Source organism: Mytilus edulis, chromosome 1, assembly GCF_963676685.1.
Source record: "Mytilus edulis chromosome 1, xbMytEdul2.2, whole genome shotgun sequence".
NCBI classification, from domain to species: domain Eukaryota; kingdom Metazoa; phylum Mollusca; class Bivalvia; order Mytilida; family Mytilidae; genus Mytilus; species Mytilus edulis.
The window spans coordinates 30,413,283-30,428,272 of record NC_092344.1 but is presented as its reverse complement, the minus strand read 5'-3'; the positions used below and the strand labels follow the sequence as shown (position 1 = coordinate 30,428,272).

Sequence of the window (14,990 nt, the reverse complement as noted above, 5' to 3'; positions counted from 1 at the left end):
GTTTTCAAGATGGTGCACATAATTCATAGTCGGTTTTGAAAATCGAATAACCTACTTATCTACAACCTTTAATGTTTTGGGAATATGCTTATTTATGAAAGATGAACATAATATGAAATTCTTATTTTTTTGCGAATTTTCCCTTTAAACCTCATCTTTGTAATTCCTTTTTAGCAAAAACCCTTATGGTGTTGAAATGTAATATTTGTATTGCATAGACTTTTTACTTGATACTTGAATTTAATATGTATATGGAACAATTATTGCATATGCTAGAATATTTTGTTACTTCGTTTTGTTTTTAAATTTTTTTGAATTGTTTTCACTTTAAGTCATATGAAACGAGCGGTGAAAAATAATGTTAATCCAATTCTTGAACCAATGCATACATTTACCATAAACTAACTCTTCTGTGCACGACTTTATAAAAAAAAGTTTTGCATAAATTTCGTATAAGCGTCAACAAATATTTCAATCGGACAGTGTATTTGTTAAAATATGGAAGCTAATTAATGGTCCTGTTTTGAAGCCGAATATTAACGATTGTCACCCGTTTGTAAACAATCAACAAATCGGTGATCATGAATTTGACAGCTAGTGCCCCTTTAAGTATATATGGGAAATGTTCAAATCAATATTGGAATGGATTGATATATTCAAATGATAATAAATACCAAAGAACCCCAATATTACAATATTATCTAAACCCAATTGACATTGGTAAAAAATATGCGATTCAAACAAAGTTTTAAAAACTGAGAGGCTTCTACCCTTTTTTGGCCCCTTATTTCTAAGCAGAACATTCATAACTCCCAACTTTCACAATCTAATCTTTTCTTAATGGTATGGAACATTTTGATACATTTAATTTGTATTTTGACTTTGTACAAATTGTAATTTGTACAAAAAATGCCTGTACAAATTACATTTTGATTCAAATCTATACACTCACTTATAGTCTTATGTTATTGTCCAGAAACCAGAAAAAAATGGTTTGATGTTGGTCACTTTTGGTCCAAAAGACTTGAACGGTTAGGCCAATGTCCCCTACTTTTATCCCAAGCTTTTTTTTTTGTGGTATGGAACCTTGTGTTACAATTTTATAGAGATTCATACATGTATACTCAAGTTATAATCTGGAAAAAATGCACTCTGTAGATGATTACGACATCGATATGCCATCAAACAGCAATTTATTAAACGATATTTTTTTATCTCGAGAATTCAAATCTAATACTAGTATATAGCTTTTATATTAAATATTTATGAAAATATATATTTGAAAGCTGTCAATAAAATACCACGAATCAAATTGATTATATCTGTTCCCAAATAATATATGCAATTTCTAATCGCTATTAATCCGATGGATGTGTGATCGCTGCACATTTTATAGCGATTTTGTTTTATAAAATAAACATCAATTAAACTGCCATTTAAAAAATAGATGAACAAAATTGTTGTCGCTATGAACATGAGATGGATTTAAAATTTATCAGTAAACTATTCCTTATCAACTTAACCATTGCTTCGACGTTGTGTTCCACATTTGAAGACGTATGTCACCCTGAAGACAAAGAGTGTTTCAGACCTAGTATTCCTGGTCTTGGTAACCTGCTATGGGGTCGTTGCTGTTCTCTAGGAGTGCTGCGAAGGATTGGGAGTATTAGCCTTTTGGAATGTGCCAAGGAATGTTTACTCACAACTGGATGTTTTTCGTTAAATTATAGACAGAATTGGCATTTGTGTGAATTGCTAGAACGGCATAAGAATGGAGAGTCTAACTGTAATGTTTTTCTTCATGGCGAAGGGTGTATTCATAGTAACATATCAACATGGTCAAAGGTAAAGATTATAAAATGTTTCAATGAATTGATCTCCTGTATTAGTTTGAAACTTTTGTAATTACTGATTTTATAATCTGTAGGTTCAATTAGATTTAAGATAATCATTGAAACAGCAAAATCTTAAATACTATGATTATAAGGACAAATATAAAATCAGTCAAAAGATTGAAAATCTTTGTATCCTTTTCCATGCACAATAATAATGAGCCATATGAAAGGCTGTTAGTTTTCTCGTTTGAATTGTTTTACATGGTCGTTTCGGGGCCTTTTATAGCTGACTATGCGGTAAGGGCTTTGGTCATTGTTGAAGGCCTTACGGTGACCTATAGTTGTTAATTTATATGTCATTTTGGTCTGTGGTGAGCTGTCTCATTGGCAATCATACCACATCTTCTTCTTTTTTTTTTTTTACATATAAATGGATTGTAAACAGGGGGAAGTTCACCGTTCAACGGTTATTTCCCCTTGAGTCATATTTTTATTCTTTAAGTAGAGCTTGTTTTGTATTTCATATAGGGCTCTAGGTAAGTCAATGTGTGGCGGCAATCTTATTAACACTTCGGTGTTGACATGTGTATCAATAATGCGGTCATTTTTATAAATTTCCAGTTTACCAAACTGAATTTTTCGAAAAACTAAGGATGTTTTTATCCCAGGAATAGATTACCTTAGCAGTATTTGGCACAACTTTTTGGAATTTTGGATCCTCAATGCTCTTTAACTTTGTACTTGTTTGGCTTTATAAATATTTTGATATGAGCATCATTTATAGATTTCATATTGAATGCTACATTTCTATTAGAGTAGGATTGGGTCACGATATTATAATCCATAATAAAAAGTGGTCATTGTTATTATCAATGAGACACAGAAACTTTCATTATTTTAACTAAAAAATTTTAAACATGTCGATGTCAAAACAATTAAAACGGCTTTTTAATTTCTGATTGTATGAAGACATTGCCGTCTTTTGTTTAATAATGTTCAAACTAGTAGCATTTACAAAAAGAAAGTTAGCAACAAGTGAATAGTAAAATAGCCATGGAACCAGATAAGCTAATAGCAATTGAAAGCATAGATTGAAATGAAAGACCAATTCACTAACTAATTACTGACATCTTGTCTTGTTATTACAGAAATTGTCTGGAAAGTGCATTGACCACCACTGTGCAGATGGCCAAAGATGTTACTTTGATGTTGGTACTGGTGTCGAGTGTAAAGTTGCATGCAAGTATTGTAATGTTTTTTTTCTAAAAAGAGAAGAGATGCAGTAGGTTAAAATATTACCGTCATATGAAACTAGAGAAAGTGAAAGCGATACCAGTTCATAGTCTGTTGAATGGGCATCAACTATGATTAAGACAAAAATTTAAAATACAATTACTTTTGTTTTAACTATGTATATAAGCAAAATTTTGAAATTGTATTTTTTTAATTTGTCAAATAAGCTCAAAATTATCGATGATGTTAGATTACCTTAGCCGTATTTGGCACAACTTTTTTGAATTTTGGGTCCTCAATGCTCTTCAATTTTGTACTTGTTTGGTTGTATAATTATTTTGATCTGAGCGTCACTGATGAGTCTTATGTAGACGAAACGCGCGTCTGGCGTATTAAATTATAATCCTGGTACCTTTGATAACTATTTTTTTCTTGCAATAACTTAACTGCATTGAATCCATATGTATGTAACCTTAAATTAACCTCTTGGTTAGAGACAAGATAAGCATGTACTAGCTATCTTGATCTATTAAAAGGGAAAATGTTGTAGCTAACGACCCTTTTATAAAGTATGATATGAAACCCTTATATTGTATTCTATGTATACTATAAGAAACGTTAACATTTGATGCTGTTAAATATGTATTGCTTTTGTAATTATTACCACTGGAATCATACGTATACTGGTGGATATTGTTTTATTTTTATTTAAATTTGTTGTTATAAAATTCGAAATTATTTGGTACTTTAAATGTTATTACTCTCAGTTTATATTCTACAGGTGGACTTTTAGTCCCCGATTGTATCATAAAAAAAAGTAAAAAGACAAAAATACCGAAATTCAAGAGAATTTTAGAACACAGTCTTTTTGCCATTTCTGTTCTAAAATTCTCTTGAATTTCGGTATTTTTTTCATAATACTTTTTTATGATGCACTCGATGACTAACAGTTTTGTTGCCGTTGTTGTTAAATTGCAATTACTTTACTAAATAGGACATAAACGACAAATAGGTTTAATCCACCATTTACTAATTAAGGAAATGTCTGAACCAAGTCAGGAATATCACCTTTGTTTTCCATTTATTTGATATGTTTGCGCTTTTGATTTTTGAAAACAAAGGTGATATTCCTGACTAGGTTCAGACATTTCCTTAATTAGAAAATGGTGGATTAAACCTATTAGTCCTATATGTCCTATTTAGTAAAGTAATATTATTAATTAATTACATTTTAAAAACTGTGTAATGGTGATTAGTGTAATTGATAATTTTTGCAATGTAATGTGACATTTAGTTAATTACATTGCAATGTAATTGACCCCAAGTCTAAATATAATAGGATTTTTGAATAATCCTGTTCTCTGCTGACTACTACACTTTGTTTCTAGACAGCGTTTGAGTATAGAAGCAGTTTACTTTTCGAAGGATCAATCAGTAATATTACATAGTCTTATATGCCATTTCGCAAACTATATACGGTTCTGCTCTGTAAACAGGGTGGTACAAATTGCAAAAACAATTTGGAGCTTGTTAACCGTAAATACAAAAGTATAATTTGTACTTTTCGTCTTCTCCACCTGTCGGATAACCTACTAAACATCTTCAAATAGAATTCAAAAGTTGGTCTTATGAAAACTTAATGAAGTTTTCTATTTTTTCTTTACAAAGTCGGTAATCGAATTTTCTCTGTATATTAAAATGTTTTGCAACATTGGTAATATAATCGTCAATATGGTCATTCGATCGGGCATCAAGGGAATCAAGGCAAAACGGTTCCCCAAAATGTGTGTCATTTTGTAACAGGGATTCCTTCATCATAGTTTTTATATCTCGTCATTGTTCCCCGAGTTATTTAACATTAGTATCCATTAATATGGGCATAAATAATACAACAAATTAATGATATTTATGGCAATATTTCAGATTGTTCTGGTGAGCATCCCAATGTATTATATGCGTCACCAGATGAATATTTTGGACCAAGCAGAGATGTTCGACATGGAGTTAAATTTAAATGCGACCACAATTTCAGGCTTGTAGGGAAACCATATGTTGCATGCAGCGACAGAGGTGGTGGTCGCGCTGAATGGGACATTTTATTTACCTGCTATCAAGGTACATTTTTTCACCACTTATAATTTGTCCATCACTTATTTCTAAGTGTAGTTCACACTGATGGTAAGAATGCCTTTTATCGTCAAGCGTCAAATGTCCGACTGGTTTTCTCTGTCGTTATAGTGTCAAATGAGCCTTAATTTTGAATCTAATCAAAATATGAAACTCGGTTTTTGTTCTCCTGTATTTTTATTGTCATTCGTCATGTGGATAGCCCGTTACTACTTTCATCTCTTGTTATGTCTTGGAAATAAAACGGTACTGAGCAGAAACCCATAGAAAGGAAGTTTAAATGAATAGGGAGCACTTTTTAATCGAGGATAACCTAATAAATTGATTGCATGCATTGTCGTCTCTTTTACACATTCCCCATGTCCATTCTCCATTTTATAAATCAGTTCATGTGTTTACAATCATATGTTCTTCTCCATGAACACAATTTAGATTGCAGGCCAAGTTACAGAAACATTGGGGTATGTCAAAGATTCATATATTACATTTTGCATACAAAAGTAATGCATAACAATATACTTCATATTACAACAACTGTTCAGCCATTACATTTAATAAACAAATACTTATTTCCGCCCAAGGCGACGTCACTGACAATACGACGTCGACAATAGACATGTACAATAGTTGGAACGTTATGTTCCCGCGATAATCTCAACAATACTAGTACTTAACAAGAGGCCGTCAGAGTGACAGCAACCGGATTTCCGGCAGAGGTCGAACCATGAATAATTGAGCAAGTATGGACCCTACAGTTAAGCTATCAAAAGCTCTGAATTTGGACTGTGATTCAATATTTGATATAGCATAGGTTTGTGACACAAAATGAATGTGGTCAAAGAACTCAAAATTAGAAATTGACCTGATTTACCTGTAATGGTCCATTATTCAAAATCTAAGTTCATTGTTAGAATCGGCATATAAATAACCCCCAAGAACTCATTTTTTATGAAATCAAACAAAAGTTTTATTTGGGAAACTTTGTGAACTTTTCATTTCTATGTAGCAACATTCCAGCAGCGTCTACATACGGAGTATATATCTCCCAATTGATACGATATTTCCGCGCTTGTATCGCCTATCATGATTTCATTGATAGAGGGTTACTGCTCACAAGGAAACTTTTAAACTAAGAGTTCCAATGGTGAAGTTGAAATCATCCCTTCGTAAATTTTACGGACGCCATCACGAGTTGGTTGACCATTATGGAATAACCGTTTCACAGATGAAATCGGATATGTTTCTTACGTCGTAACTACAATCCCCTTCCCTTCTCATGAATGTGACCTACCGAATTAAGACTATTCACCGTGTGTGAGCAACACGACAGGTGTCACAGGTGGAGAAGGATCTGCTTACCCTTTCGGAGCACCTGAGATCATCCCCCGTTTTTGTTGCGGTTTTCTGTGTTGTTTCTTGTGTACTATTATTTGTCTGTTTGTAATTTTTTCATTTTTTTGTCAGTTTCTTTTCGATTTATGAGTTTGACTGTTCCTCTGTTATCTTTCGGCCCTCTTTTGGACCACAATGTTGACTAATTTGATTAAGAAGCCCACAATCCAAAATCTCTAAATGCTTGCTGTTCGGTGTGAGTTAATGCTCCGTGTTGAAGGCCGTCCCTTGACCTACAATTGTTTACTTTGATAAATTGTTACTTGGATGGAGAGTTGTCTCATTAGCACTCATACCATATCTTCCTATATCTATTAGATTCAGCATTTCGAAGAATCCTATAAATTCATTTTTGTTGAATCAACCAAAGATTAATTTTGGACCCTGATTTTACCAACTTGAAAACTGGGCTAAACAATCTTAACATTTAAGTACAGTTTTTTTTTAATTTATGGTTATCAATATAATGTTCTGTTCAAATGGAAATAACTCAAACTAAATAAATTATAAACACATAGTTCTCTAAAATTTTATACCATTTAAGTATTTTCGAAACAAAATTAAATATGATTTAACCATTATTTTCTAAATAAAATTTATTATGATTTAACCACTATTTCATAAATAAAATAATTATGATTTTAACACTTTTTTTATTAAATGAGATATGATTTAACCACTATTTTCTAAAATTTTATATGATGTTACACAAAGGCAATTTACCAAAGAAAAGAAAAGAAAATCCAAAATTTCTTGGAAATGGCTATAACTCACCAACGAGAAAAGCTTAAATCGCGAAAATTGAACTTCATCTCCCTTTAGTCACAGAAAACAACATATCCTAATTTTAAGGAAAAAAAATCGTCAAAACGTTTTAATGTTAATGAACGGATGCTGTTTGGCGTATATCCCTTTTCAGTAACCGATTTTTCCTTCGAATATTCGGTTATATCAAAAAAATATGAAGTTATCTTATTTCCTTAAAACGTTACATTACTGCATGAATTCTATAAGTGTGTAGAGAGCATTATTAAAATTAGTTCAAAATCACAAAATCTTCAACACCAGTACATAGACTTTTCCTCAATAATAACAAGGTATCCATAAAAAAAAGCAAAGGTTTTGAGTAATTTGTGATACCGAAATACTAGATTAATAATTTGCCAGAATCAGACATGAAACGTTCTATAAAGTCACTGCATACACGAGCAAAGCGAACTAGCTGGGATGCATTAATTAACATCATATAATAGCCAAAAGAACATTCACTGTTCGAAAGGTATGTGTATACTAGTATCTAGTGACGAACACTGCTTCACTTTGAGGTAATATTTAAAATCAGGATGTGAAACGGTTCTCACAATTCCTCACTCGTGCTAATGAGAGAGAATACACGAATAAGTGAAAATATGGAGAAAATGAGATTATTGTCAGATCCAAACCACAGGTACAATTAAATCGTTAATATAGCTCAATAACATTTTGTTATAGAAAATTGCCCACACGACAAGGAATATTTGTATGACAAGGATTTACATATCTGCTACAAGTTGCTACAACATGGTGGATCTTCGTACCTATACCCGAAAGCTAAAAGAAAATGTGAACAGGAAAATGCTTTTTTGATGAGAATTGATACGAAGGCAAAGCAGTACCATATTGTTAAATATTTGAGTAAGTTATATGTACGTCAACACTTCGTTTTCTGACCATGTATCCAAAATCATAAATATATATTTAAGATTATCGTTGATCATTTCAACGAGATTGATTTTCTCGCTTGAGCCGGTACGAAGAAAGCGAGGAAAACAATCGAGTTGAGATGACCAATGATAATCTGTTTATCGCTATCTTATCTATGCCGACTTTGCTAATTTCATGTCAATTTCATTAGCAACGCCACTAGCCTCCTTAGTTTCTAGCGATAATTTCCCATCTCAAGCGAGTAGCATGATATGGAAAATTATCACAAAAAAATGCAAAAAAAAGCGATAATTCTTTTTATCATTGCAAAGATAATTTAAATAATAACTAATCATCGATTTAAGATTTGTCTTTAGATTCGGATTATTTCATTTTGGTTCCACCGTCATTGCAAAGATGAAAGATTATTGATTGTTTATGTTTCACCACTTTCCCCTGAAATGCTTTGATCAGCAGTTCATATCAACCAGAAAAATGTGAAACCTAGTTGAACTGTTTATCGGAGTCTAAATGATATTCAAGAAATATTTTGCAACAATTTTATATGGTATGCAGTTGTACTAAAATTAATAGCATATTTCAACTCCTTGGACATAGTATATTACCCTCATGACCAGTTAAGATTTATTGACTTTGATACTTTTGCATAGTTTGTATGTTAAGTTTAAAGTTCAGTTTTAGAAGAACCCTCTATGATAAGAATAACTAATTGGTATGCTATTGACATGAAATTATCATTGATATTGTCGTATTGATATATGTTTACAAAACTTTGAATAGCTTGAAATGCTACGGAGTTTCTACCCCATGAATAGATTATCTTGGCTGTAATTGACAAAAAGTTTGATAAGTTTTGACATCTAATGCTACTAAACTTTGTATTTTATTGGGCTTGTTAAGTTTTTTCATCTTTTTAGACAAAACATGTGTTGGCGTACAACGTTATAATCCTGAAGATATCTTCGATGAGTATTTTGCTTATCATTCTTACATATCTTTTAACTGTATAAAGTTTAGTCTTTTTGTTGATTGAAATATCCACATCCTCGTGATGATTCTTGACAAAGTTGGTTTCAACTGGCCCAAATTTTTTGTGGCCGAGAAGTACATACTTATAATAACTTTGCAGTTTATAACAAGGCATACTGTTGTGATAAAAAGCTTCAAAGTGAGCTGAAAATGAATTATTACATATTGCAATCTCGAACTGAAAGTTATGTAGCACATACTAATACTAGTTTGTCAGATTTAATGTATATTTCTCTGAATATTCTTATTCAAAGAACTTATGCTCGATATTAAGTTAAGTTTAACAATTTGATATGAATGTAAAGATACCTATCCTACTATTCTACCTTCCATGTGACTATTATAATAAGGGTTCTATGTTCAATGTATTCATGTACATTGTAATGATATTACACAAGACAATAGGTCTTTATCCTAGGAAATTTACATAGATTATCATCATCACATGATTTGTATTGCTCATATAATTCAAGATGGAAAGAAACATCTGCAGTAGTTGTTACTACATTTATTTCACTTGACTGGGAGGAGCTTAAGAAACTAGCTCATTTAAGACCAGTCCATCTAAGACAGGAGTTTTGGGATAAGCTCATCAATGAAGTGTCCAGTTATTCGCCCCATATCATACACTCAGTTCTATTGTTTATGGTGACACTGATTAATGATTAGAATTCAATTAGTATTATAACGGCAATCATCCTTATCATACACATCTTCAAATAGACTGTCTTTATGCAAATTAAAACATAAGCTCCTAACTGTAACTGATCAAATATCTCAGTAATCGTTAATAGCTTACTTTTTTCTAATTATAATTTTCACTAGAAGCCATATCTTTCCATAGAAATACATATATTTGAACTAAGTCGTAAGGATAATTTTAGTTGATTAATGTGCCATAAAAATCTTTTCTAGAATGGAATCTTGTTATCATTATTCCTTCAAAGTTTCAAAATATTCTTATTGTAGTTTGAGGAAAAGAATTTTGATATTTATTAAAAAATATATGAATTATATGTGTTTGCATTATTTTCTACTAGTGAAAGGTGTGACAATTAATCTGTTACAAATATAAGTTTTTCCATTGTTTGTTTGTATTTAAAGACCGATAAGAAGAAAAAATAACGATAATAATAATTTACATCTAGTACATTAGTATAAAATTGACAATGGAATTGATAAGAATTGTTCTGATTACAGAAACACAAGGTGCGTACCTTACCAACATTGACTTTGTCTTCATTCAAGGCAGTCATAACCAAAAGGACCGCTCATCTCTAAACTGGAAATACGAAGATGGTACACAAATGGATTATTTTAATTGGGGCGCTTATCAACCAGACGGTAATTCTCCTACAGGAACTGATTACATAGCCTTGTATAACCCAGATGAATTTAAGTGGCATGATGTATCGACAATACAGCCATACACAGGGATACCGATATGTGAAATAGATTTAACCACATAAAACATGAACATTTACTTTTGTATTCAATGGGATACCTCTATGTGACAACGATCTAGCCACATAAGGCATTAACAATTGCATTTGTGTTTAAGAAGTTAGACAATGTTAAATTGAATATCTAAGATTCTGACATCCTTGGGTTTTTTGCTTGTGTGTTAATATATGCAAAGCATAACATAACTTAGAATTAATTAATATTATCTTTGACATCATTACATCATTTTTCAGTTTAACAGATATGTATAACATTGTATTAATTTCAGTGTAATATATTTAAAGTCTGTTTAAGGAAATCTTTGGATTTTATGTAAATCTATTATGGCATAATCCTTGCTATAATTGTTTTTAGCAAAATCTTAATTGACTTTAAATATTTTCATTTAATTTTTCATGACTTCTACATATCTACATCTATGTCGTTGAAATGCAAAGGGTCTAAGACCTATCACGCAAGTACTAATTTGGTCATTCAATATGGTGCTCATTAAAAACGTATTTACATGTGAAATTAAAATCAAATGTTTGTTGCGTGACTACTCTGTTAAATAAGATGTGAGGCTGTTCTTGAATGCCTCTGCATCTTCTATATTTAACAGTCTTATTGGTAGAGTATTCCAGTCTTTGATGGTACGTGGAAAGAAGCTGTATTTGTAGGTGTTTGTTGAAGTTTGAAGGTTTCTAAATTTGCTTCGGTGGTATTGCCGTGTTGTCCTGCTTGTTGTTCTACATAATCTGGTATATTTATGGCTATCTTTTTATGTAAAGCTTTGTGAAACAAGCAAAGCCTATTTATTTTCCGTCTTATTTCTAATGATGTTAGTTTTAGCTCCTCAGTAGACTAGTAACTGACCCCGGTTCTCTGCTGTATTGATGTTTGATGAAACGTGCTGATCTTCTTTGCACCATTTCTATCTGGTTGATGTGGTTTTCTTGATATGGATCCCATGCACTGCTTGCATATTCAACGTTTGGTCTGACAATGGCTTGATATGCTCTTTTCTTAATTTCTTCTGGGAATTTGCCGATGTTTCTCCTCAGAAAGCCTAATGATTTATTTGCCTTTGCCGTGATGTTATTGATGTGTATATCCCATTTCAGATTGTTGGTAAACTGAACTCCTAAATATGGGTTTTGGCTTACATTTTCTAAAACTTGGCCATGCATATGATAGTTATGTAATATAGGTTTTTTCTTGTTGGTTATTCTTAGAACATAACATTTTGAAGCATTAAATTTCATCTGCCATTTAGATGCCCAGTCAATCAATTTATCTAGATCTTTTTGTAGTTGGTTACAGTCATCTTTGTAGTCTATTGCTAGGTATAATAGGCTGTCATCTGCAAAGAGACGCAACTTTGACTTGATGTCATCCCCAATATCATTGATGTACAAAAGAAACATCAATGGATCTAAAACTGTACCTTGGGGTACTCCTGATTTTACAAAGGCATTTGTAGATGTTTCGCCTTCAACTGCTACACACTGCTGTCGTTGTGTGAGCCAGGCCTTTACCCACTCTTTTATTTTGCCATTTATTCCATAGTGCTCTAGTTTTCATAGAAGCCGTATGTGAGGCACTACATCAAATGCTTTGCTGAAATCCAATATTAGCATATCCACTTGCTCTTTTTTATCTAGATGTTTTGCGATATCTTCAATTGTTGTTACTAATTGAGATTCGCATGATCTTTTCTGTCTGAAGCCGTGTTGGTAATCGACTAATATGTCATATTTTTCAAGATGTTGTAAATGTGTTTGAAAATGATGTGTTCCATGATTTTGCATGTAACTGACGTCAATGAAACAGGTCTATAATTTACTGGCAAGCTTTTGTCTCCCTTTTTAAAAAGTGCTGTGATGATAGCTGTAATCCAATCGTTTGGGACAGCCCATTCATCATATGTTTTCTTGAATAATGTTGTTATGTATGGGGATATACTTGTAGCACATTCCTTTAGGACTCTGTTCGGTATGTTATCTGGTCCATTTGACATTACTAAGTAGCTTTCTTACTCCTTCTACTGTTATCTCTAGATGGTCTATATCAGGCGATGGGCTGCCATTTAATTTTGGTTGACTTGATGTATTTTCATCAGTAAAAACAGATACAAATTGATGGTTAAGTGCTTCTGCTTTCCCTTTGCTGTCTTCCATAAGTTTTCCGTTTGAAATAAGTGGTGCTTCTCCACATGAGTCTCTTTTCTTTGATTTAACATATTGTCAAAACTTTTTTCCAACAACAGGTGTTTTTCTCTCACCCTCTTCGTCTACTTCCAATAGTTTAGATATGTAGTTTTGATGTGCTTCTTCTAATTTAGTTTTTGCTGTTTTTCTTAGGAGCTTAAATTCTTCCCAGTGTTTTTCATTATTGGTACGTTTTGCCTTGTTGTAAACCCTTTGTTTTTTTTGTTGTTAGTACAAGGTCTAATATGTTATCTTGACGTGTTGGTTCTTTTACTATTTGTGTTAGACAGTTTTCTTCAAGTGCTTCTATAAACTTGTTATTGGTTTCCATACTATAGTTGTTTGGTTTCTTTATTTGAAAGTTGTTATCTTCGTCTATTTCCCATTTTATGTCTGGCATGTTGAAATCACCAGTTAGTACTAGGTTTGGTAGATTATTTGAATGTGTTAGCCTGGTTAACGATGTATTTAAGCTTTCAATGTATGCTATATTATTGTCTGGTGGTCGGTATTAGCAGACTGTATAAAGTGGTTTACTTCCTTTTATCTCAATCTTATTCCAGCATATTTCACAATCGGTGTCTAGTGTGATTTCAGTTGTAGATAATAGGTCTTTTCTTACCAAGTTTAATACCCCTCCACCTTCATGCCCTACTCCAAATATACGATCTTTTCTGTATACTTCATAAATATGTAAATCTAAATAATAGCTTGTCATGGATACTTTAACTATAAAGAGAAGTCAAACCAGTTTTTAGTGAGTGAAAAATCATTCATATACAACTATACACCTTATCGTTATTTAGTCAAATCCGGGAAAAACAGTCATCTATACAACTTCCTGTTTGGGTCAGGCCACCGAAAATAGAGGTCATCAGTAATGAGCTGAGGGAGGAAAAACTTTAGAAAGCAATCATCAAGAAACTTTGAAAGAGTATGATCAACTTTTTGAAATTAAAATTGAAGTAAAAAAATATTTTGTTTGAAGTATTTACGGTAGTTTAAAAAGGTCTAATCAAAAAGTTTCATGCATGGTGAATTACTTAAACAGGGTCCCAGAAAGCTTCAACTGGATGAAAGAAGTTTAAATTTTAGAACTTATCCGGAATGGAATAAATAGCTATTAGGTGTATTCATTTCAATTGAACTTCTTTACTCAAATGTTACTAAACTTTGTTGTATCATGGAGAAGAACATACTTGTGAAAATTATTGATATATCGTCTTTAACATTATTAAGAAACCTGCAAATGTTTCTTAAAAACAGATTTAAAACCAGAAAGGAGTAAATTCGGTAAGGGTCCATTTTGGCCCCAAATTTCAGGTTCATCTGAAGAAAGATTTTGGACACTTTTTAAACAAAACAGTGTCTATTTCAGTTGATTCAATTAGTTCATGTGAAAGATTTTAACTGATTTACTCAATTAAAACGCTCTGAATCAAGCTTACATATGAAAAATCTATCAAATATGCTAAAAAATGTCACTTTTCAGATAGTTTTTGTCAAAAATGAAAGTGACCATCCGTGTTCATCCTCAACCTTTATATATGTTATGTATTATTATCAAATACAACTTACATTTCAATATTAAGAATGAACACAGATGCGTCCACTTTCATTTAAGATGAAAAGCGTCTAAATTCTAAAATTGTGTAGATCTCAGTAATTTAGCATGACTTAATGATGCTAGTACCAAATATACCAGGAAATTTTGGTCAGGAGATTAGGACTCAGATCAGGAGGTTTTTTATCAACATAAATTGTTCCGTAAATGTGACCGTATGATGCAGAAATTGTGTTTTTTTCTTCAGATTTTCATCAAATTGTAATATGTTTATAGTACACTTATTGCCTTTCTATTTGAATGAAATAAAATATTAAGAAGAATCTGTTTCTGGTTTTGTTTTGTTTTTGATAAATGATTGTTCACTGCTTGCAAATAAATCATTATATTTATTTATCTTATCTGTATAGATTTGTATTCATGACTTCATCTCCTTATCAATGGTAACTGAAC

The 14,990-nt window shown here is 31.9% G+C and overlaps 1 protein-coding gene across 1 annotated transcript; it reads left to right on the top strand.

The window, feature by feature from the left end:
* Nucleotides 1-1,397: 1,397 nt before the first annotated feature.
* LOC139511551 (uncharacterized) lies at nucleotides 1,398-14,862 on the top strand. The gene is made up of 5 exons (XM_071298383.1): nucleotides 1,398-1,845; nucleotides 2,984-3,074; nucleotides 4,992-5,183; nucleotides 8,079-8,261; nucleotides 10,521-14,862. Exons 1-5 carry the CDS (start codon nucleotides 1,480-1,482, stop codon nucleotides 10,787-10,789), a joined length of 1,101 nt encoding a protein of 366 aa, XP_071154484.1. The 5' UTR covers nucleotides 1,398-1,479; the 3' UTR covers nucleotides 10,790-14,862.
* The last annotated feature ends 128 nt before the right edge of the window (nucleotides 14,863-14,990 follow it).

Coding starts and splice junctions, on each gene's coding strand:
- LOC139511551 (XM_071298383.1), top strand. CDS start 1,480: ATGGATTTAAAATTTATCAGTAAACTATTCCTTATCAACTTAACCATT. Junction 5,184..8,078: donor TTTATTTACCTGCTATCAAG/GTACATTTTTTC, acceptor ATTTTGTTATAG/AAAATTGCCCACACGACAAG. Junction 8,262..10,520: donor CCATATTGTTAAATATTTGA/GTAAGTTATATG, acceptor TTCTGATTACAG/AAACACAAGGTGCGTACCTT.